The sequence below is a fragment of the Zootoca vivipara genome, chromosome 1 (assembly GCF_963506605.1).
Source record: "Zootoca vivipara chromosome 1, rZooViv1.1, whole genome shotgun sequence".
Classification (NCBI taxonomy): domain Eukaryota; kingdom Metazoa; phylum Chordata; class Lepidosauria; order Squamata; family Lacertidae; genus Zootoca; species Zootoca vivipara.
Window position 1 is genome coordinate 50,353,741 of NC_083276.1, and position 26,082 is coordinate 50,379,822.

The 26,082-nt window shown below is 39.7% G+C and overlaps 1 protein-coding gene across 9 annotated transcripts in view; it reads left to right on the plus strand.

Annotated features, from left to right (window-relative positions):
* The window catches only part of PHF21A (PHD finger protein 21A), a 131,829-nt gene that overhangs the window by 71,105 nt on the left and 34,642 nt on the right, over positions 1–26,082 (plus strand). For all 9 annotated transcript variants that reach the window (XM_060274628.1, XM_060274615.1, XM_035115679.2 and 6 more), the window contains exon 6: positions 25,124–25,297. In XM_060274628.1, the coding sequence (XP_060130611.1) occupies positions 25,124–25,297 (174 nt within the window). The remainder of the gene's footprint in view (positions 1–25,123; positions 25,298–26,082) is intronic.

Below are 26,082 nucleotides of genomic sequence, written 5' to 3' on the forward strand. Positions count from 1 at the left end.
AAATACTTAAGCTCAAGGGGCCAAAGATTTTTCTTATTAGTAGAAATAGAGGTAGATATCTTCCTTTCAAGTATGTATTATAGGTGTGGTTACTTGGAATGATGCTAGGTAGGAAGTCTGGGATTCCAAGATGGAGCATGTTGGGAGTTGAGTTGTTGAGTCCCATGAATTGCCTAAGAACACCACACAGTGAAGCTATGTGTGTTTTTTTTTCCCCCAGTGAGAGAACAACATGGGGAAAGGGATTAGATTTTATTTCCTCGCCTGCCCTATCCTGTAGTTCTGATTGGGATTAGGAGCCCTATGGGTGATTTTTATGAAGAATACAACAAGAAAGTCCCAAGTATGTAGTTCAGATATGTCTTGTTTAAAGTAACATGTAGTTTGAGCCTTTGTTACTGTTCTAAAAAGTTTCTGCTTTCAATAATTGACTGGTCTAGTGCCAACCCTGTACTGTACATGATTAATTTGGCATGATCTATCTTTAGTGAGTCCATGCTGCTTTGCATTGTCTTTGCTATTTTCTTATATAACTTTTTGTTCTAAGACTTCATCTGACACTGAAGTTAAATCTAACAGAGCCTGTAGTTACCTGGATAGAGTTTATTCTCTTCCTTGAATATAGGTAAAACATTGGCTGTAATCCAGCCACTGGGTTCCTTACCCCCTCCAGAGTTAATTGACGTGTTACAAATTGTTTTTGGATCTGCTACTGCACATGCAGGCTCCTCTCACTATTTTTGGATAGTGATTGCGCAGCACTTGAAATTTGAATACATTTGGAACTAAGCTTCTCAGAACCTGGTTTCGTTGTGTGTTTTATTTTATAACCGGTTTTTTCCACAAAAGTTCAGACTATCCTGTGGTAGCAATGTAAAACGTACCTGTTTGGATGAATCTTTCTAGTAGCTTGTGATGAGATGGTGCCTTTAAATGTCAGGTGCAATTTTTAGTATAGCTTTCATTTTGTTTTTAAAAAAATCTCAGTTACACTTTCAGAAATGATGCATATTAAAAACTTGCAAAACCTGCTGCTTATCTGTTCATAGTCTCATCTTGACATCCTCATTTTCTTAGTTGAGATAAAATAAACACTAACGAATTGAAGCATATCCGTATGTGTATTTGCCATCATTTGCATTAAACTGTGGTCCCACTCACTAAAATAAACTCCTGGAAAATTATATTTGCTACGTAAGTAATTTTCAGTAAGGATAATATTGGAGTCTATTGAATGAAACTTACTGAGAATTTAAAATCCTTCCATGATGAAAGTTGTCATTAAAAACTGACACATATACAATATTTTGTTAGATTTGTTACTACACTAGGTTTGCTATGGCCAGAAAAAGGGGGGAAATGAGGGGAAGCAACCATTACAGGAAGTGAAATTCTAGAACAGGCCGAGTAATGACATTTAATATGCAGCAAACAAGAAAATAAAATATGAGCCACTTTACTTATTAAGCATTTTCATGGAATGAATTATATGCTGAAGCTACGAAAAAAGACAGGAATAATTCTTTAAAATGGATATTCTTTGAATGCTAATTATGGTAGGTGGTGTTTATTGCATTTCAACATACACAGGGCTGCAAGAACCAATGCTTAATCATAGACTTTTAGTGATGAAAATATAAAATGACAAACGCTTCACACTTGGCTTCATTTTACTGTTTGCAAATTCTTACGCAAATCAGTTCACCTCATTGGTTTGTGCTACTGTTAAATAAAGAACATGAATTTTAAAAGAAAATCCTGGTGTTTATGGTTTAAATGCTTTTCACATGATAGAAAAGGAACAGTTGCTCAGGTGCGTTTAGAAAGGCGAGTTTCGTGGTTGGCTGTGTGTGAGTGCTGAATTATAATGTAGACTGCTTAATTCATAACTCATGATGCAATTTTGCAGGCCTGTAAAGCTGTGTGTACACAAACAACACAAAGAGTGGCAGATTGGTATGGAATTTGATTTGAATAATCATAAAAACAAATGTAATTGTGCCTGTTGTGGATATCGTATCTTTTATAACACGAGGAAAAAATATATACAGAAATCTCTATCATGTAAGAAATCAGAGAAAGCGTGAAAAGTGAAGTAGTGGGAGACAGCTGCTACTGCTGCCTGGATTGGCAGCCTATTTATAATCATGCAGGCTGGTAGCTGAATTTCTGTGCTGTAACATTTTAGATAGAAATGACTGTATTTCAGTATATCAGTATTCTAGTTTTGAAGGAAAAGATACACTTTAGCAGCAAATAGATTGCAATAAGAAAAGAAGTTTCTGAATTTAAGATGGAGGAATAGAACAGAATCAAATTGTAGAGTTGGAAGGGGTCCTGAGGGTCATATAGTCCAACCCCTTGCAATGCAGGAAGCATTTAATATGCTTTCCTTTTTCTGGACTATGACATTTAATAGTGCTGCACATGTAACGGTGTTGAACCGTAAAATAATGTATGCCCTTGTTTGATATAAGTGATTTTGATTGTGCATGAAAGACTGTCTGTTGTTCATATTTTTCAAAGTTGCATTTTTCCGTTGTTTTATATAAATACCAAATTCTAAAAGCATGCAGAATTATAAACACCAATTAGCATGCAACATAATTTGAGGTAGTTAAGTTTCACTTCACAAGTAGAATTGTGGAAGGCAGTTGGAACAGATAGTTGGCTGGGGGTCTCTCAAGAGTGTCTTGTTAGATATATAATATGATATGGTCTCAGACATACTGTATTGGCTCTTTGCCATATGAGAATGGATCTGTAGAAATAAAAAGAGAATGTGTTCCATTACTGGCCTAACCTGCTCCTAACCTTCAGTTTTGCACAAAAAATATTTTATTAACTAGCTAGAACATATTGTGTGCATAGAGAATATGATATCCAAATTGACTATTCACAAGTAGAGAGATGAAAGTGAAGTGCTAAATAGGAAGGAAAGGTCTTGTTGTGGTGGCTTATGAAGAATCTCAGCCAAGATTGCACAATGGCATCTCATCTGTAGCTTTGATGCATAGCGTTGTTGGTTTGGAGCAGTGGTTCCCAACAGGTGGTCCGGGGACCCCCAGGGGTCCGCGAGCTATGCCAGAGGGGTCCGCAAGATGCTATTAGAATAAAAAATATATTAAATATATTTCGTATGATAACAGATTTTTTGTTTTGGCCGCTTCCTGCATGAGCAGAGTCTAGCGCAAAACTAGAATTAGATAGAGGCAGTAGTTCTGCTGTATGCCGTTAGGTGGCGCTTTACAAACACTACTGTTTTGCAAAGAGGCAGCGCGCGCATTCTACTAACGCTCACCTCCCCAAGATGCTTTGCGCACGTCGGCTTCATTTGTGCGCTACTGCGCAGGTACCCTGTCTTCTCCATTCCCCTCCCTCCTCCCTGGCACGCGCTGCCTCTTTGCAAAACAGTAGTGTTTGTAAACAAAGTGTTGTTTTTCACGGAAGCTACAGTTCGCGTAGTTAAAAATGGACCGTTGATTAAAAAGTGGTTCGTTAAAACGACAAAGGCCTACAGATGAAGAGGAAGAACTGTAAAAAACGTATAAATATAAAATATAAAAAGACTCTTAATTTGGCTCTCACTTTTTAATTTTAGGATTAGGAATTAATGGGGGTCCTTGTCACAATAGCGGCTCGATGAGGGGTCCTCGATAAAATTTTGTTGGGAACCCCTGGTTTGGAGCATTATAAAGTTTTCTCTTTCTTCTGTTTTCTTGTTGAAAAATCCAACTTGTGTTACACCAGTCTTACGTATTTGAAATCTGGTCAATGATCTTGTTTTGGAAAATATATGAAAGAATGTTGTTTAAGTATCTAAGGCAGGCATCCCCAAACTGCGGCCCTCCAGACGTTTTGGCCTACAACTCCCATGATCTCTAGCTAACAGGACCAGTGGTCTGGGAAGATGGGAATTGTAGTCCAAAACATCTGGAGGGCTGAAGTTTGGGGATGCCTGATCTAAGGTGTCTAGTGACTAGAATTGTAGGTACAGTATTTAAACTGTTTATTGTATCATCATCATCATTATTTCCATGCAATGTGTTGTTGTTGTAGTTGTTGTTGTTGTTGTTGTTTGGTGTATGAAAGTGTTTGCTCTACTTTGTTTTGCTATGTTTTATCAACCATGCAAAAATGTTTCATGGAACCGTTAGAACATTGGCCTTAGCTCAGTGTGTGGAAGGCTGGAGAGCTATGACCTGCTTTTCATTAATATTTGCCGCATCAAGTTTCCTTTTTGAGATGGTGCCTGACCTTCAGCAGATTCTAGCAGGCTAAAACATACCTTGAACAAAAGGTATCTTCTGATGACTCTTCCATTTCCAAACAATGTTTAGATGGCAGCTAGAAGCCAGATTTTCTAGATTACTGCCTTGACTGCTGCCACAGAGTAGTTAGTTAGTTGGTTAGGTTTAGTTAGTATACCTCCCTTTATACTTAGATCACAGGGTGGTTCACAACAAATTATAAAATGAGAACTTGTGCCTGGTTTTCAGAGTCCATGCCATAGCTGCCAAGTCTCCTGTTGAAAAATCCAGGATCAGCAGCTGCGCGGCACCGGAAGTTGCTTCTACGCATGTCTGGACATGCATAGAAGCAACTTCCGGTGCCGGCGCTGCCCGATTTCCGGTGCCCAGACACGGGCAGAGCGGCACCTGAAAATGTGCAGAAGGAGCCTCCCTGGCAGGTAGGAAATCGGGGGATTTACGGGATTTTTTTCTATTCGGAATAACAGTGGGAAACGGATTAAAATCCGGGGGTTTCCCGCGAAAAACAGGAGACTTGGCAGCTATGGTCCATGCTAAAGAGGGTTTAGCATTAGATTCAGCTGTTCAAGAATCCTTTTAGAGGAGGCATTAGCATGAATAAGCATTGGTGTTGCATTATAAAAACTTCAGTAATTCAAAAGTAATGTTGTGATCACTTTCCCACATTTTAAAAATCAATAATTCATACAAACTCCAAGTAGCACTTATACACACATGGTCACAGTTTCTTGAAAATAAAAAAAGTCCTTCCAGTAGCACCTTAGAGACCAACTAAGTTTGTTCTGGGTATAAGCTTTCGTGTGCATGCACACTTCTTCAGATACACTTCTTCAGATCATGTACACTTCTTCATGCACACAAAAGCTCATACCAATGACAAACTTAGTTGGTCTCTAAGGTGCTACTGGAAGGACTTTTTTTATTTTGTTTCGACTACGGCAGACCAACACTGCTACTTACCTGTAATTTTAGCTTTTGTGAGGGTAGTTATGCAGTACTTTCTTTGAAAATGATATTTCAAAAGGTGGGGTTAAAAAAAAGAGAGCTGGGGAAGCCATATTCAAGAAACTATTCATTCACCTTTAAAAAAACAATACCCTAGAAGGTCCCAAAGCTAATATTTTAGAAGAAAGCTGTCCATTCATCAAATAGCAAGGCATTGTTGCAGATGAAGTGGTATGTCCTTGCTGATGTCTGCCACATTTTTAAAGGAGTTTTATACTGCAGTTGTACAGTGTGTGAGCAGCTTGACTTGGTACAAAAAATTAAGCAATTTTCAAAGGTCACAAAACAAGGCAGTCATGGGGGAGGAGGAGGTGCTGTTTACCTAGTGGTGTCACAGGTACTCCCAGACAACTGCCTACATTTTTCTCACAATTGCTATGTTCTATCTAAAATGCACATTCAGTCTGAGCAGCCCCCCCCCCCCGGGTGGAATGAGATGTGCCTAGTATGCAGTAGTGGTGAGGCTGTGACAAATCATGCCCCTGTTTTACTGCTGGCAGACTGTTAACACAAGATTTGCATGTCAGCATGTCTGCTATTCATATTGCCAATAAGTGTTTACTTACTTCAATGGCCACTTACTTGTTAAAAGCTGAATCTAAAATAAGTGGCCATTTATACTGGAGAGCGATTTAGTCAGTTCAGTACATGCTAAATCATTTCCTTTCTTCAATGGCAGGGATTACAATTCAGTTTGCTTTTTGAAATGCTGTATAAATTATAAGTGTTGCCTATTTTACATATTTACTTACCTGATTTAATCACACATGTTCTTGAATAACTAACAGCTGATTTGAATTTCCTGTAACTTATTTAGCTGAAATGACAAGCTTATCAAAAAGTGCATGCAAACAGACATCTCTGCTCCATAAGCCATTTAAGTGATCTCTTTCTGTATTCAGCAAAGTTACAATAAAAATCTATTCCTTGTCCCAACTTTTGCAGTTCCTAACTTTCAATGCATTGTGTATTTTAGAGAGCCTTCAGCAATGAACATGTCCTATTAAAGTTTTAATCTCAGCCATTAAAGACATGCTGATTCTGCAAGGGAAACTTTAACTGTGCTACCACTCAGACCCACTTAAGGTTACATCAACAGTTTTCTTTAAAGTAGGAAGTGATTTGTAACTAGGGAACTGTATAGAATAGAATTGAAGGAAAGCAGTTTTATATGATGAATGCTGAAGAAAGCATCAGTTTCTTGTGCATATTCCTAAAGTTGTGGCCTTTTGTTGCCTGGCTTAATGAGTTTTGTTCAAGAACTAGTTTAACGTATGTTTTAGAACCATCACCCAACCCACTGAGATAAGAGAATGAATCACAGCAATGATATATAAAAAGTATAAATACAGATACTGCATTTTAAACCTGCACATCGCCAAGATGCTCAAAACAGCTTGCAAGTTCTCCTTACTTCTCACTTTAGCCTAATAACCACCCTGGGAGATAGGTTAGGCCCAGAGAGTGGATGGTCCAAGGTCACACAGTGAGCTGAATGGTTGAGTGGGAATTTGAACCTGGATTTCCCCAGCCACAGTCCAACACTATTAATGTAACTGCTGCACTAGCCTGGCTTTCCTTATTACTGTAGTTGTGGCTTTACAGTATTTTCCAGTGCATTCCTATTGACATTTTCTTATTTATACTTTACTCCTGCTTCTATTGCAATGTTGATTGTTGCAATCCCCCCCCCTCAATTTTTTATTCTTGCCCAAGCATTGCATTTTTCTGCAGCTGACCTCTGTGCCAGCTCCTAAAAACAGCTTGTCGCAATACAATGTTGAAGAACATGGCCTACCCACCCACCCACACTTTCTGTTTCACTTTCTTCAAGTGGGGTACTGCCTTCATGAAATAGATTGGGAATAGGCTTACAGGCCTCACATTGGGCGGGGTATAAATAATAAATTATTATTATTATTATTATTTTGTGAAGTTGGTATTGGGAGAAGGAACACATCATTTGCCAGCCTCATGTGGTTCCTCTATTTAGGGATGCTTTTAATGTTTAATCGATTATTTTATTTTATCTTTCTGTTGGAAGCCGCCCAGAGTGGCTGGGGAAACCCAGCCAGATGGGCGGGGTATAAATAATAAATTATTATTATTTCTATAGATGTTTGTTGGATCACTGTGGTGTGTGCTTGGCTATAGAGAAGCAGGTCCCATATTGCTCTATTAATGCATGAATTAGAATGAACTCTGCCTGCATCATGTATTATATGCCTTTTCAAAGGAGCTACATTAGGGTTGCAACTACAGTGGAACCTCGGTTTATGAACACCTCGGTTTACGAATTTTCGGTTTACGAATGCCGCGGAACCATCTGGAACAGATTAATTCACTTTCCATTACTTTCAATGGGAAAGTTCGCTTCAGTTTATGAACGTTTCAGTTTATGAACAGACTTCTGGAACCAATTGTGTTCATAAACCGAGGTACCACTGTATAGAAATGGCACCTAGTGTTATCTTTTTAAATTTATAAAACAATTCTTTACAATTCTTTATAAATTACTGTTGTTTTTATATCTGCTTTTTCATCAGCATGTTTAGTATTTCTAATGATGTTGGTGTGTATGCTTCCACATGGGCGCTCACACATAATTATGCACATCTTTCACATTCTCAGTCTTCTGAACTTTAAGTATTTAATAAAATGTAATTACTGCTACAGCTGGGAGTTATTTAAACATGGTCAAATTTTAAAGGATGGTAGTTAAAACCAATGGTAGAGAAAAGCAATGACAAACCTAGACAGCATCCTAAAAAGCAGAGACATCACCTTGCCGACAAAGGTCCGTATAGTTAAAGCTATGGTTTTCCCAGTAGTGATGTATGGAAGTGAGAGCTGGACCATAAAGAAGGCTGATTGCCGAAGAATTGATGCTTTTGAATTATGGTGCTGGAGGAGACTCTTGAGAGTCCCATGGACTGCAAGAAGATCAAACCTATCCATTCTGAAGGAAATCAGCCCTGAGTGCTCCCTGGAAGGACAGATCGTGAAGCTGAGACTCCAATACTTTGGCCACCTCATGAGAAGAGAAGAATCCTTGGAAAAGACCCTGATGTTGGGAAAGATTGAGGGCACTAGGAGAAGGGGACGACAGAGGACGAGATGGTTGGACAGTGTTCTCGAAGCTACCAACATGAGTCTGACCAAACTGCGGGAGGCGGTGCAAGACAGGAGTGCCTGGCGTGCTATGGTCCATGGGATCACGAAGAGTCGGACACGACTAAACGACTAAACAACAACAGTTAAAACTAGCTTTAGTATGATCAGCTAAAACTAAATGTTGTTTGAAAGGTGTAATGTGTGTGTTCATTTTTCTTCTCTCTCTCCATCCATAAATACACACAAGTGTACAAGTCACCTTTACTACAAAATATACTGTTTGTAAAAGTGCCTGATTTGCTGCTGCTAATCTTTGCAGTCCATATGTCACAGATAAATATGATTATACTAACCTTTTATTGAAATGTGTTTTTTTAATGAAGTATTTCTTTATTTTTAATGACCATGTTGAGTAATTCTCAGTGGTGTATATGATAAGAGGTATTTGATTTTATCAAATGTTTTCATTCAGGTGGTTCAGAAATAAACCTGATTTAATTGAAAACCTTAAGAGCCCCACTAGATGGCAATCTCGGCAATTGATGCTGCAATGCTTTCTGCTTAGGTTGACAACAATTTATGGAAATTAATCTTGAATTCATTTTGAGGTCACAGATCCAAGAAAAGCATTCCATATATCTACAGTATCACAGAACCTATGAAAGAAGTGTTTAAATCTGCCCAGATTGTGAATCTGGTAGTATTTTGCTCGTTCACTAATAGATACTTATATTTTAAAGCAGAATATAAAATGGTCCTTCTAACCTGATTTTTACTGATAGAAATAAAGCTGACTGGTGGCAGTGACTTCAAAAAGTGGTTCTATTATTTCCTCTGTTTAACCCTACTGGGTGACCACTTGGCTACAGTGCAAAAAAGTTGAATCATAATTTTTAAAATCTATAACTTCACCTTTTATCACCCAAATACATATAAGCAGTCTCCATAAGTATTCATTCTTTTCCCAAGGAGAGGTGAAGAGTGGTCTTTCAATTATAAAAATTCTTATTCATCCATATACATTGAAATATTATTCATGGAAAAGCCCAGTAAGAAGAACTTTAAGTCGTTTCTTTTTACTTGAATTCACCAAACCAAACTATAATGTAGTTAATGGAAGTGGGCTTCTTTCCAGGCTGATCAAACTGAGCTGGTAAACATTTGCCAAGTTAAAATTATTTCTAGCCTGAAAATTAAGTTTGCTGTGTTTGGTATAGTATTGCATGGAAGAGCTGATTCGTGCTGTTGATATTTTTAATTATCTAGCTATCTGTAGTTTGGGACATTTTTGTTACAAAGATGGATTTCCATTCATTGATAAAGGGCAGAATGTCAGAGAGGGATTTTGGAGGTGTGAGGGAAGGTTGAGCTTAATTTTGAACGAAGTATTTGATTATTTCTGTCCTGGTGCTTTTCAGGGTAGCAACTTCAGGATTGATTTGCTGGGCAGCCTGATCACAAGGGACTGCTTCAGTTGCAGCAGTTCACACAGGCTTGTGCTGCTGCAGTTAAAAGTACCATTCAGTTGACTTGACACACATTCAGCTCTGCTCCACTTGTCATTGAAAAGCCCTGAAACTCCCCTTACTCCAGCTACTTCCTGAGTGCAGCTACATGCTTATTCGGCAGGTCCAAGGCTGCCCATGCCCTCAAACATCTGTTGTGTCAAGTGGGGTGGTTGTGTCAGGGTGGCGTGGATTTTTCCAAATGCTGTCAGAGGCAGAACCGAGAGATTTTAGAAGCTGTTTCAGCAAAGCAGCTCATCGTGCTATTAAACACATTAACACACTGTACATGCCCTTACTTGAAAATGCACCCAAGTCATTTCAGTAAAAGTTGTGGCTGGGTTTGCTTTCGTACACAAAAACTGTTTTACACGGCTGATAGCTCCCAGCTCTGTGGAACCTGGATATACTTTTATATTGCTATTACTACAAGATAGTGTTGCAGATAAATCAGGAACCTTGCTAGCTACACTTCAGTATCCCATCACAACAGCAGCTTGAGCAAGCTGGCACTTGCCCAGAAGAAATGGCTATTCATCCTGGATGAGCATTTTGCTGCAAGCCTCCAAAGCAGGGGTGGGGAACCAGTGCCTCATATTCCTGATTGGACCCACTAGGTCTCCTCGAATGATATTAGGTGTGTGGCATGTAAAGGTAGGGTTTGAATGAAAGGCGCTTTGCAGGCACCACAAGAGCTGTCCAGGCACTGACTATCAGCGCTTGTGAACCACTGCATGCATTCCCACCCACTTTTGGCTTGATTTCAAACTGTGGGCAAACATGTATCACCTGGCAATTGATAAGGGGGTGGGCCAGCTGTCACACTTTGCCTGTGGGTGTATGTGGAGATAAGGACCTGACCCTCCTGCCATGTCCAGTTCCCCACTCCTGCTTCAAAGGAATGTATTCAGGGTTGTTCTAGACATGTGAATGTCAGTAATGAAAAACTTCAGATAATATGAAATTTAGTAAATATTGTGGGAAATACACTGGCACATGAACACATTAAACTTATGATTTTCAGCCCTTCTGTTGTCAGTGAACATATTTTATTAATTGAGGGTTACATAAAAAGCATATCTTTGCCATCTTCCCTTTAAATATTTTTTCTGCCTTAACCCATAAGATACTCAAACTTCAGCAGTCATATTTTTCTGTGATCCTTGATACTGCTACTAGCAAAATGGTGCTCTTTTTTGTATATTTTGGTCCTAAAATATCACAGCACTTTATCTCCTGCTTGTTGAATAATACAGATTATTATTTATAGATTTAATATTATATACTAGGAAATCAAGGCATATCCAGTGAGGTACAATTTTGCATTTCAAACTATTTGATGGTGTCCCTTGAATTTTCTATTCCTGCGTTCTTTGTGAGTCAGAAGTAAATTATTTGCTGTCTTTGAAGTAGATCCTAGAAATAGTTTTTACAAGTATCTTTTACAGCTGAAATTTAGCATATCAAAGCATTTTTTCTTATGGTGTACACATTTATATAATGATTCTCTTGTAAGATTGAAACAGTAGTGAGAGTTGAAAAGTAGTATGGGAGTTTGCATAGTTGTAAATGGCAATACTCAAAAAAGGAATTATTTATGAAGGGCAAGTATCTGCAAGTTTTAATGAAACATTTGTCCAGGATCTTAATGCTCTTTCTTGCAATTTAAAATTTTACAATATCTGCAATTGAAGATTATTACTTTTTCCCTAGGCTCAGCTATATTTTTTTGCTGCCATCACAATGAAGCTAAGCCCTTCCGTAGCTACCTATTGCCCGAACTTGTAATAGAATATCCTAGGTAGCTATGGATGTTACAGACTGTTTCTGGTTTGTCCTTAATTGGGAAAAGAAAATGTTTAAGTTTAACTGATGTAAAAATTGTGGAGAAATGGTATACATACAACTAGGCATAGGCATTATAACCTGAAAACTTGCAAACCACATTCCTCATATAAAATAGTTTTAAAGTGACAGATTAAGGAGCATTTTATTTAACTTTTGATGGCTGAGTAATGGCTGTGAAAACTCTCAAACTATCTGATTCAGAAAGTAGCAGCAAAATGGCTGTTTATATATATGTATTATATATTAATATATTTAAATAGTTACTTCTTTCTGAAAGTACTGTGCATTCTTTTGGCATTGCACATGGACAGCAAATATATAAGGGCCAATTCGTATATTCATGTTCCTCACATGTAAGTTATCTTCAATCAGTATAAATGAAACACCACTGAACTTTCTCATTGACCAATATCATCTTAAGCACAGTGCTCATCAGTTGAGTCAGTTCACATATTCAGCTGTCGGTCATTGATTGATGAGAAATCAAGTAATTGTATATGCATATGTGAACTGAACCTTAGTTTGCATGTGGCCTCAGTGTAGTCCCACATATTGGTTCTGAGTCTGTACAGAGCAACATAGGGAACCTTCTAGCACTAACCCAGTAATGTTTGTTTTTTGGCATGGGAGCCCACCTAGCAGCCGCGTGTTCATTGGGATATGGTCTGTGCCTTTGAACTTGGTTCCTCTCAGGGAAGCTTGCATGGTACCAACTTCGTCATTCTTCTGGTACAGTGGTGCCTCGACTTATGAATTTAATCCGTTCCGAAGGCACCTTCGGAGGTCGAAAAATTTGTAAGTTAAAAAGCGCCATTGGAAACACGATTTCCCATAGGAATGCATTGGAAACGGAAAAATTTGTAAGTCGAAGCAACCCCAGCTAAAAATTCGTAAGTAAAAAAAACGCTATCTAAAACTGCCACGGTTTTCGTTTGGATGTTGAGAAATTCGTAAGCGTGTGGCCATTTGCCCCATCCGTAAGTCGAAAAATTCGGTTGTCGAGTCGATCGTAAGTCGAGGTACCACTGTATTTTTATTCTCCTGGACGTTTGGTCAGCACTAATGATCTGGGTTTCAGTCACTTATTTTTTGGTGTTTGTGCTTAAGTGCGTGAAGTGGTTGTGTGTGTGTGTGTGTGTGTGTGTATTATTTAAAGGATTTTCAGTTGTATTTCATGTCTTTGCATGTAAATCACTATGGGATTTCCTTTGGCTGTGTTAAGCAGTGCATACATTGAATAAACTAACATAGAACATAATATATAGGTGAGATACATTCTGGAATAATGATTTAAGTTCCACCAAAGGACTATGAATTCAACAAACAAGCAGTGGTGTATTTTTGGGGGAAACAAGCTTTTTGAAATAGAGACAGGAAGGAGTTACTTGGACAAGGAAGAAAGGAAGCTATAATGGCAACAACAGGAAGCCAACCCATGATCTGCCTGAGAGACAGCAGATTGAATGCTGCCCTGGGACATGGAAATGTAACATCCACAAAGATAAAACATAAAAATGGAGAAGCAACAGGAATAGACTCCATACCTCTCACTCCAATGGGCATCAACCACTCTAACCACAGAAGGGCAGAAGGACAGAAGAATCATAGAGTTGGAAGAGACCACAAGGGCCATCCAGTCCAACCCCCGGCCAAGCAGGAAACACCATCAAAGCATTCTTGACATATGCCTGTCAAGCCTCTGCTTAAAGACCTCCAAAGAAGGAGACTCCACCACACTCCTTGGTAGCAAATTCCACTGCTGAACAGCTCTTACTGTCAGGAAGTTCTATCTAGAAGAAGAATCCCTTCTAGATCAGACCCAAAGACCTTATCTAGTCCAGCATTCTGTTTTCTTCAGAGACACACCAGATGCTTCCAGGAAGCCCTTAATAAGGATATAACAGCAAACATTGCTCTCCTACTGTTGTTTCCCAGGATCTGGTAGTTGGAGAAATGCTGTGTCTGATTTGGGAGTGCAGCTTATAACCACTGTAGCTTATAGCCATTGATAACCTTGTCTTCCAAAATATGGCAACTCCAGAGCGGGCACCTGGCTTACACGTTGGATACTTGCTGTAGAGCTCATTTATGAGCTGCATTAAACTGGGAGTGGGGAAAATCCTTGTCTCACTGCCCATTGAAAGGAGGCCAGAGGAACATGGTGATGGTAATAAGTCGTGAGCTGCTGCCACTCATGTTTGTTCATTTATTTTCTTACATTTTTATAGGCACTCCATAGCAGGAGTTATTTGGGCAAGCTCACAAATGAAAACAAACATTAAAATGCAGTATAAAACAGTAATAACCAAAGCAAATTAATTAAACTGAAACACAATTGAAAAAAACTTTAGTCACAACACTTTGTCACAGGCATTCATTAGGTGTTGGTGGGTACATTCTTGAGAGAAGATACTGCAATTTTCATTCTCTGTATCTCAGTATCTGTATCTCAGGCTAGCTCCTCACTGTTTCCTCTTGTGGCTGTGTTCAGAGCTTCCCCTATTGTGACAATACTCTCCTATCTAATGTAGGGAGTTGCACTGGAATTCTATCTGGTTTCTTCCTCCCCTGCTTTCCATGTGCCCTGGTATAGATTACCTGGAATGGCTGGGATTCACCAATAAAATATATCTTGTGCTTCCCCATTGCCTGCACTGTTACATAGTTGGAACTTACTGTATGTTGTGGTTCATGGCCATCAGGACCCTCTTACAGAAGTTGCATGTATGCACTGTGAATGGGACGCTATTCCTACCCAATGTGTAAGGGAGGATTATTGCCCAATGCCCATACAGTTTCCCTCTCACAGGTAGGAACAAGAAAGACACATCTCCAGCTATAGGCATTTGAGTGTTCTCTGTTGACCCATCCATACACGCTCTTAGTTGTATGGGCATTCCTTGTCCTTGAAGCCCAGTTATAGCAGTGGAGTTGGGTTTCTGTTTGAGTTTGCTGAGGTTTGCATTTGCAGGTTGGAAAGGAGTTCTGAGAAGACAAGTGGGTGATGTTAGTGCTGGCAGAGTTCTCATCCGACAAATTTTCCTTGACTCTCAAGTTCTTTAGACATAAGGACTGAATGATGTAGCCCTCTGTCATGTGCAGGCAAAGTTAAACTGTATAGTAGTACAGCCATACCTCGGGTTGTGAACGTGATTCGTGCGGGAGGCGCATTCTCAACGTGCAACCCGCAGAGCCGCGTGTGACGTGATTCGGCACTACTGCTCATGCACATGATGCCATTTTGTGTTTCTGCGCATGCACGAGCGCCAAAATATGGAAGTAACCCATTCTAGTACCGGGTTCGGCGCAGTCCACAACCCGAAAACACGCAACCCGCAGTGTTCGCAACTCAAGGTATGACTGTATAACACAAATGTAATGTTAGCACATACTGTATATAGTATATGAAATGACTGAATGGATAATAATAATGGGATTTTGTAGCACTCCTATCCACATCTAGCAGGAGTAATTTGAGAATAGGATTAAACTATAAGTAAGAAATATTTTTTTCTAAGTTTTTCCAAGTTTAAAGGAAACATCTATTCATATTTATTTGCTTTATTAAGAAATACGGGATATTCATAGTACTGCTTTTAATTTCAGTGTTCTAGCTTCAACAAAGTATGCGAACTCTTGCTTAATTTGATTTTGCATTTCAGCATTTGAACATTTGGAAGGCTCTTGTATTGTGGCCCATCTGAGTTACCATAGAAACCGGAGACCTTCATCCTTGTTATTAGAAATGGAATGCAAACAGGGCATCAAAGCAATGTTTTTCATGTATGAATGGCAGCCCTAGACAATCCAAACTTGAACGATTTTTATTGGTTCTTCTCTGTCATGGAATGTAATATTTAAGGCTCCAGGCAGCCCCCCTTCCTCAAAAGAGTAAGTGCAGAAAGCAAATTTGTGGTATCAATAGCAGTTCCTTTTTGGTGTGTGAATGTAACTTGTGGACTGGTCTATTTGCCTAGCACAGAGGGTTTGTTTTATTATCAGCTTAAGGTGTTCTAAGAAAGCTGCTCTGCAAAAAAAATGTGGGAGCAAGTGCTGCTGCTGCAAGTTTGCGTAAAAAATATCCAGTGCAGTGCCTAGTGTATTCTTTTACATAAAAAAGCCTGTTCACTACTTCTCTTTAAGAACGAGATGTAATTTTTTAAAAATGTAATCATTCAGGAGACTATCCATCTGACAGATGTGTTTACAAGATTTTATACAACTTTCCATCCTCTGTATATGACTGTGCATTCAGCAGTATTTCAGGGAATATTAATGCCTGGTCTCCATGACAAAGAACCTCTGAAATGCACCACTAAATGCTGACTGACTCAGCTGCCTTTGTGCCTCAAAATGAATTTCTAATATAGGCTAAGAATGTCTTTCTAAACAACTTGCTCATCAACAAAAAACCAAGCTCAGTCAGCACCGTTTGTGAGGATAGGGACATTTTAATGGTGTGTTTATTTGGCGGTTGTGAGTGGAGTAGAGAATAATAATAATCTAGGGACACTTTGTGTATCATGCTTTTTTAAAAACCAGTGTCACTTATGCATGGGACATGCGCTCAGAACAGAAATCACACCCATGGCAACTTCTACATTTATTTTCATGAGGTGACAACTTGCTGTTTTCCCTAACATGTCTGTCCATTCTTTATTAACTCAGGGTGGTCCTTTAGACACCCATGTGGGTAGACAGAGGTGTTAATTCAAATTCCTATGCAAATATAGGATCTCTAACCTTGTCTTGGGCAAGTCACTGTGAAACCTTATTTTCCCTCCAGTCCATCCATGCCTTCAAAAACACACGTTTGCTTAGTACATTCTTCAAATTTCATTCTTTGGAAACATTTTCCATGTTGATGGATAAATATCTGTACCTAGTGATGATAGTGAGGAAGGTGTTCTTCTGCGCTTTAAAGTTTCGTGGCTAGAGCTTCCTTTGAAGCTACTGTTTATTTCCTCTGCTTTTCCCTCATGGATTTCAGAATTCACAATTCCAGTGGTTGGCTCTGTGTTTTATGAAACTCTTAAATACTTGATATTTTTGTTAGGCATTTGGAGTTCTAATCCCCCTCATGTTTTTGTAGTAGTTCATTTCCTTTACAATAAATAATACTCTGATATCTCTGAAGTCATGTTTGTGATGAAAAGGTATGTGTTCGTGTATACACAATAGTTATTTTAATTTGTTAAAGTGAACATTTGGGGTCCTCGGTGTTCTATTTGGGTTTTAGACACTGGATAACCAATTTAAAAAACAACAACACAGGGCAGTGATCTTTTAAAAAACATTAGCTAGTGTGAACACAGATCTGGGGAAAGTGTAATATAAATATAAATGCATTAATTAACTGGCTGATAAAACTAGCACAAAGACAATTAGCTCTGAGCTAACTTTTTAAAATCTGATGGAACAGAATAAACTCTGCTCCAGTAAGGAAGAAAAAAAAAAGGCCTGTGATTGAAAATCAACAACCCTGCAGTAATGCATAAATGAATAGGTAAAACCAATATCTTCACTTGCTGCAAGCACACGACCTCCCCCAAGAAATTTGGAAGCTCTATTGTTAAGGGTTATGGGAATTGTAGTTCTGTGTGGGGTAAACTATGGTTCCCAGAATTCTTGAGGGGAAGTCATGTACTTTAAATGTATGGTATGTACTCAACCCAAGAATGAGCCAATCACTAGTGGTTGAGCACAGCAACCACAGAATATTACAAAACCAGTTATGGTCATTTGTGTTGTTGCAGTTCACACATTTAAGAAGTGGAGAATTTGTCCACGTTTTCCCTGTGGCAAATTGGTTGGCTGTATTTATCCAGAGTGTGCAACACTTAAAAAAAACCTCTGATCATATTATTGACTGCTTCAGTTCTGTGTTCCTCGGGGTTTTTTTCTTTTCCATTTTTGTGTAAGGGGGGACCAGCAGCACCTCATCATTATAAAGAAGCATAAGGAAAAATAGCATTCTTGACACAGAGGTTAAACCTCAAGAGGCTATATTATTAATAGACCCAACTTTAAGAATATGCTGTCATTTATGTGCTCAGTGTTGAAAAGTATAGATAGATTTAATGTTTGCTAACTAGTTTTTATTTAGACATTTTTACTAGAAAGGGAAGGGAAATTACTTTTTTTTTTAAAAAAAGTTTCATTTTATATTCTCATTGGACAGTTATTCTGTAATGCCATGCTTGATTTGCTGAACACTCTTCAGTTGGGAAGATTCCACAATGAGGGAGAGCACCTCAACGTGCATTTTGATATGATGAATCATTTCTCAGTTGTTAAACCTGTATTTTTGGTAGTTGTTTTCATTTGCTTGAGCTTTATGGAAAGGCAGGAAGAGCTAGACATTGGCCATTACCAAGATCTGGGTGGATGAGACCCATCTTAGCTCTACTCGCTTAGGTACAGTCATACCTCGGTTTAAGTATGCCTCGGTTGAGTATTTTCAGTTTAAGTACTCCGCAAACCTGTCTGGACCGGATTAATCCACTTTCCATTACTTTCAATGGGAAAGTTCGCTTCAGGTTAAGTACGGACTTCCGGAACCAATTACACTCTAAGGTACTACTGGAAAATTTTATTTATTTATTTCGTCTGCGTCAGACCAACACAGCTGCCTACCTGAATTAGGAGACCAGTGTGCCCAGGAGCTGGATTTGAGACTTTGAACTTGGTGTTGAGCATTACAGACGGAACAGGGATTCTGTTGGTTTCCCTCTTCCCAGTAAGCTCTCTGACTTGAGAGTGAGAGTGGTCTGTTGTGTGGCCTTGGAGAACTCCAGGACAATGGTTCTGGGGGACTCTTAACATTCATGCTGGGCTTGCCTAATAATAATAATAATAATAATAATAGCAGCAACAACAACAAATAATTACCAATATATTTATTGTTAAGTAAAAGAACTTTGTCTGGCTTGTGCTTAAGTCTGAAATATTAAAGTGCTTTTGTTTTTGTTGTTACACATACTGGTCTTGTAGACTCCATAAAGACTTATCAGATGTGGACAGTTGGTGTTGATGGTATGAAAGCACAGGGGAACTCTCATGTAGAAGGTTAATGGAGTGTAATTATAAAGAAAAATGGACTGTTTGCCCACTCTGTCTCACTATACCTGCTCTGAGAGTGACAAGTACTTGATCTTGTGTAAACCCTGGAGCAGAGGTTCGACTGTCTAAAATTACGACAGTGTAGCTGTCAGACGACCACACTATGAGATATGTGTGAACTTGATAGGAAAGTTTTCATTCCATTTTGTAGGGCCTCCTTTTACAAAAGGCATTCTTAGAAAGCTCCTGTAAAATACAGCAGTTCTTCTAATTTCTTCTCATTCTCTCCCCTCCCCTCCCAAAAAGGTTCTGCTTATCCCATATTATACTCGTTTCTTTTACACTGTAAAAGTTTGTGATAGTGTGTACCTAGTCAGTCATTCTCATATTTAAAAAAATCATTTTTGAATTTGGGATTCCTTGAACTGTACTAGAAGGTTGAGGAATCATTGGGGTGTGTATTCACTCCTCTAGAACACTGCCAGTATTTTTTTTTTAACTCTGTACGTTTCTTTTATTCTTATTCTTTCATTCTTATAACTATTCTAGAATTTTATCTCTCCAACTATTTAGCCTTCAATTATTTGTTAGTCCTTATACCGATAGCTTTCCTTAACCTGAATTCACCTTACCCAAATTAGTTTTTAGCAGAATGTCATGTTTTAGTCATATATCTGGCAACATTTTTCCACCCTAAAACAAACAGCCAAATCATTTCAGCCTGCTGATAAGATAGGTTCTTTCTGCCTGTGACTTTTTTTTTTAAAAAAAGTTTTACTTCAGCGTTCTCAAACACAGATGAACAGTGGCAGAGCGTTCCCTGCTGGAGCCCAGGGCTGGCGGCATGGCACACCATGGGGGCGGGTGGGGCCATGGGCAAAAGCAGCGCTGGGCGGCACTGAGAATGACACAGCAGCTCACGATGGGGCAGGGCACCTTGATGCCCCCCCCCCAAAAAACCTGTGCTTGGGGCAATGGCCTCCCTCAATCCTCCCACGCTACACCCCTGCAGATGACCATAACTGGACAGAGTATTTCAGAAGATACCTTATTAGATCATGTTTGGGTGATGGTTTTAATTTTTGTCCAACTTCCTGGAGGTGCTCTCTGTAGTAGAACAAATTGGTTGGAGTTTTGGGTAATCAGTATGTGAGTCAGAAAGAGACTATGTGTACAAGTTTTGGCCACTCTTGAAATTGAGATTTCAAGTGACCATGACTGCCAACCAATTTGTTTTGCTAAGTCTATTCTAAACATTCTGTGGTGATAAGTATTATTGCCATCTCATCAGCTAAATAGCATAATGTTAAATAGCCAGATCAATTTCTTCTCAAGAAAATAAACATGTGGGGCTGATTTCAAGAGATTTTGTGTGGAATTTACCCAGTATTTGTTTCCTGTTTGCACTAGGAGTTAATAATTGCAATGCTACTTAGTTCTTTGCGGGCCCAGGCATGGTGAGCCCAGGTTCACCGGGGACTGGTGGTGTGAGAGTACCAAAAAGGACATGACAACAGCTTGGGATTAAAAATGGCCTCAACTTTATTGATTACAGTAGGCTTTGGCTTAGACATTGGGTATGTATCCTGAATCGGTCGATCCTAATTGCTGACTGATTGCCTCATTAGGGTTGATCAGGCATCCCCAAACTGCGGCCCTCCAGATGTTTTGGCCTACAACTCCCATGATCCCTAGCTAACAGGACCAGTGGTCAGGGATGATGGGAATTGTAGTCCAAAACATCTGGAGGGCCAAAGTTTGGGGATGCCTGGGGTTGATCCTGTGTTAAAGCCCCCCGCTCCTATGACACAGATCAAATAGGGTAGACCCACCTGGCCACCACTGGGGAAATTTTATGGCCTGTTAGCTCCCGTCTGGGCTTTCAAACAATTCCCCCCCCCATGAGCCCATATACCAGGATACCCTCAGGTCCATCTCCCAAACCACACCCACCAGACTGACTGCGATTGGCAGATTTGAAATTTAATTTTTGGTGGGATGTCCCAGACGCCCCCACGACCAGCCGAGGCTGTAAGTGTTGCTGCCGGTTGTGCAGGAGAGAACCCCCATATGCCCAAGTAATGTTTATTTGAAATGTGGGCTTTCTGAGCCCACAGTGCTTTCACAAAGTGAAGAAATGAATAACTGGCTTGTGGAGTGCCTATAAATAGATAAACCTGGTATTTGGGCAGTTCAGGTAGGGTTGGAACATTAGGCCAGCCTTCCACAACTTGGTGCCCTCTAAATGTGTTGAACTACAATTGCCATCATCTCTGACCATGGGCAAGGCTGGCTGCGGTTTATGGGATATGGAGTCCAACAACATCTGGAGGGGCAGCAGGCTGGGGAAGGTTATATTTCTGTGTCTTCAGTTGTGTTTGCCAAGGGACAGTTGCTGCTCACCATTAGCAGTCAGGTATGTTTCATATTTATACTGTAGTATTTTGCAGTTAGCATCATGACTTTTGTACACAAAGGAAAAATTAAATGATGCACTTAACTATACTGTTTTTTGCTTACAGGGTGTTTCAAAAGAGTTGCCTGGACTTTAGATATTTAAAATATGTAGACTTTAGAAAAGTGTGTGTGCAATTATGCATAGACCAGGAGCTGTTGATTTTGATCTTGAATCTCCTGTACATTTAACAGCACAAAGTGTGTTCACAAAGCAGATACAGTCCTGGCAGCTTTATCTTCAAGAATGTTATTGAACAAAATGTACTTTTAGCTTGATTTAAGGTAGCTTTGTCAATGAAACGAAGCAAGTGACATATGTCCGAGGACATGAGGTTTTCTAATATTCATGTAGTTAGGAAACAGGTGTGGTAAAAATGAAGCAGAAGAATGTGCAAGCAGTACAATGTATGTGGAGAAAATGAACATAATGATTATTACTGATTCAAGGAGCATGGTCAGTCACAAGGCCCCCAAAATGCATAACCAATTTGTGCCAACAAAATATCCTTCAGAAGTGTATAATATCATATGTTTTAATAAAAGTTGCTTAATTGTGTTACTTGTCCATAATTGCACTCCACTCCCTAGCCTGGTCTCATGTCACAGGTGGTCTGGACTTTGACCTTACTATGGATGCCATTGGCTTAGCTGCTTTGATGGCACAATGGCAATTGAAGATGGATAGTGGTGTTGGGCTCTGATGTAATGATGGCCATAGTGCATGACAGTAGCAGCTGGTGCCTCCACACAGCAGAGTACTACAGGTACACCAGTCATAACAAGCCAACATGGCACAATGGGTCAATGGAAAAGGTCCGATGCATCAAAGAGCGGAGCCCACATAAAATGTTAAGCTCATTTCAGGTGTGCTGTTATTCTGTGTGTTCATAAGTTCTCAGCCGGCAAGCAATGCGACCTGTATGTGGTATCACAGGTCAACACAAAGTAGACTGCAACTGTGGCACTATCAGAAGCATGAAGTAACCTAAGCACAGTGCAGGCATCTCAAGAAAGGGAGTTAAGTTACATATGATATGCATTGTGTGGTGGAGGAAATAAATAGATTGAATAATATTTTCCTCGAAAGCATTTCCCCATGTTATACAAAGATCAAACCCATGAGAAAGCAGACCACACAACCTTCTCTCATTTATACAGACAGAAGGGATTGCACAGCCATTCTTGCTCCTTCTGTCTCTTTCTCTGAGTATCAGGTACCCTGTTTTTAAGCTTTGAAGGGTATTTGGCTGGCTACCAGTACATGTTTGCTTATAAAATACATACCACTTCATATTAGTGTTTAGTTTTGCAATTCTAAAACATAAACCGCAGGTAGTCCCTTTAAGCCACTGGCCACCAGTGTAGTGGGGTGTGGCCTGATCCAAGGTAGGCCCCCAAATGCATGTTTGGGTTAAAAGTGAGTCCTGGGTCTGAAAAGGCTGGAGATGCCTGCTTTAAACAAAGGGCCAAGGAACTGTCTTGTAATAAATTAGGGGAGGGGACAAAAAGTTAGGCAAGTCTTTAGTTCTGTAAAACTAATGAAAGTTTTCAGGTGTTTCATTCCTATTTTCCTCCACAGCTTTCCTGGGCTTTGTTTCAGGGCCTGGGGGAGGAAGAGTTGTGAATGTGATATGACTCACTTGACTCCTACTCAACCAAATTCCTGTTCTGATTGGTTCTCACTTATGATTGCAGCTTGGCGCATGAGTTATGTGAGCTTAGCTTCCCCTTCTTTCCCTGCTGTTTTTGTTTTGTGATAAAGGACACAGAGCAAATGAATGCTAGCTCTCTGCTGCTGGCTTCCTTGAACTATGAAACTGGTAGAAAATCACCCTTATCCCCGAACTTCATAAATATAGCTATAGAAAATAAAAAGAGGCTGTCTGATCTTGTTCGACACAGTAATGTAGTCTCCGTGATGTTAATAGGTGGAGGAGTCATTGTTTGGCGGGTGTAACTGGTTTCTGTTCTATTACTTCCTCTACATTTCTCTGCTTTCTGGAAATGTTCCTTTTGTTCCTGTCTCTGCTTGCTGACAAAGCATTTTAAATAGCTTGATAACAGACTTGATGTTTCAGAAAGCAACCTTAAATGACTGATCAATGGTTGAATGCACATATAAACTCAGATATGGAGCAGATCTCTTTGCTTGATGTCAGCTGCCTATATTTCATTTTCATGTGTAGGTTTTCAGGTAAAATAGTCTAATAAATTCAGATACAGTAGTGCAACATGGTTCGATAAACTACAAACCAGTCTTTTAAATAGCCACTTGCTTGGTTGCCTGATAAGAATCACATATAGGTAGCCAGACAAGGCATTGACACCCGCCTGTCTTGGGCGACAATGGAGGAGTGCGCCTTTTGCGGGCGAAGACCAACTGTTGGGAGGTTGCAGCACCTAAGAATCGTCTATAGGTAGCCAGGCAAGGAAAATAACATACAGTACGTATTTTCTGGCCACCACTGAGCCACAAATGGTCAGCATAGGTAAATGTGGGTTGGTGGGGTGCTAAAGTTAGCTAGTGACTGAATTTCCTTATTTGCAAGTCTGAGATAAGCAGTCATTTCAGAGGACCCAAGTGCCTAGAAATGTCACCTAGACAGGTCAGGAGCCATAGAGTTCTAGAATGACAGAAGTCTGGATTATACACCACTGTAAAGTGGTGGGGGTGGGGTGGGGTGGGGTGGGGTGGAGAACTTGATAAAAGAATGTCTGAATGGATTGAGTAGGCAATGGCTGAGCAGTTTTAAGAGTTGGCCAATGACCACCAAAGGGGGTGGGGGAGGAGAAATCCAAAGAACCTGAAATAGATTCTGCTGTAGCTGAAAAGGTACGGAGTTAAAATTTGTAGGGAATTGGGTACTCTTAAGAGTTCAGGGTTATTGCTGTATGAAACACTGAACTACTTTTAAGACAAGAGTGTGGAAACTTTTTTTTTTTGCTTGAGGGTGCTCCATTCTCTTCCATATAATCTTTCAGGGACCTCATGCCAGCAGTGGGTGGGGATGAAGCCAAATGTGGGTAGGACACACTCACTCCTTTCTCTGCCCTATCTCTCATTTCCCCCTCCTTACCGCCTGCATGAAATTAGCCTGATAGGTTTGTGCAGGATTGAAAACCGGGCAGGTTGTTTGAACTGTGAATGTCCTGGCTGCACCACAGATTCTAGGATGAACTGTGTAGGAACAATAGTGCATGGGGGAGGGGGTTTCAATTTAAGTGCATGTAACTTCTGGTTTGAGGGCTGTATTATTATTGCTTATCATATTTGATGGTTTCTGCTTCTGCATTCAGCCATTTGGGGAAAAATGAGTTCTCTAATTGATGTGTGCAGTGTTTAGTTTTTTTAAAAGATTTTTTAAAGTTGCCAATATTTGTTAATCCATCTTGATATGCCTTCTGTAAGTGGGGGCAAAGTATTTGGTAGCACTTTGGCTTAATGAGCCAGTATATTTTTTTCATTTATTTCCTTGATCCGAAACATGACCATACTTTTAGGATCCCTCTTGAATACTCTGAATGAACTGAGGAGTTCATTAAGTAGTACCCAGTAGGTTGAGAGAGCTCAGTGATCCTACAGATATGTGTAGCTGTGGTGCCATAATTAATTGCTAAATGACATCTTGTTTGAAGGACATGTCTATTCTGCCACTGCTGCCTGTCAGTTACACTCTCATTGTAACAGCTACTGTATCACACATAAGGGACAGTGCCGACGCAGTTGGCTTGGGCCACCTAGATTAATCCTTTGAAAGTCAGACAGTAAATGGATTTATAAACTATAAATTATAAACAAGTGTATATAGTGTTTGGCGAGTTAAATAATGCCTTGTATTTTTGTGTCTGTTTTCATGATAGAAAAGAGTGGTTGAACAGTTGCGGAAGAATTTGATGGTAAAGCAGGAACAGCCGGACAGTAAGTTTCAAATACAACCATTGGCACAGTCAGAAAATAAAATACAAACTCCACAGCCACTACAGCTACAGCAGCAGCAAACTACTGCAGCCTCTGCAAACCTGCTTGGATCACAGGTAAAGTGGTTAAAGGTGTTACATTAATTTTCAAAATGTATTCCTGTATAAATGTATCACTGTATAAAGAAGAGAACATAAAATCAGAGTTAACCTATCATAATCCAGTGCAGTGGTTCCCAACAGGTGGTCCGCGAGCTATGCCAGAGGGGTCCGCAAGATGCTATTAGAATAAAAATATATATTAAATATATTTCGTATGATAACAGATTTTTTGTTTTGGCCGCTTCCTGCATGAGCAGAGTCTAGCGCAAAACTAGAATTAGATAGAGGCAGTAGTTCTGCTGTATGCCGTTAGGTGGCGCTTTACAAACACTACTGTTTTGCAAAGAGGCAGCGCACGCATTCTACTAACGCTCACCTCCCCAAGATGCTTTGCGCGTGTCGGCTTCATTTGTGCGCTACTGCGCAGGTACCCTGTCTTCTCCATTCCCCTCCCTCCTCCCTGGCGCACGCTGCCTCTTTGCAAAACAGAAGTGTTTGTAAACAAAGCGTTGTTTTTCGCAGAAGCTACAGTTCGCATAGTTAAAAATGGACCGTTGGTTAAAAAGTGGTTCGTTAAAACGACAATGGCCTACAGATGAAGAGGAAGATAATGCATTTGATGTTCAAGCAAGTAAGTCAGTGACTCCCGAACCGATCTTGTCAGTGTCCATTGAACCTAAATCGTAACTGTAAAAAACGTATAAATATAAAATATAAAAAGACTCTTAATTTGGCTCTCACTTTTTAATTTTAGGATTAGGAATTAATGGGGGTCCTTGTCACAATAGCGGCTCGATGAG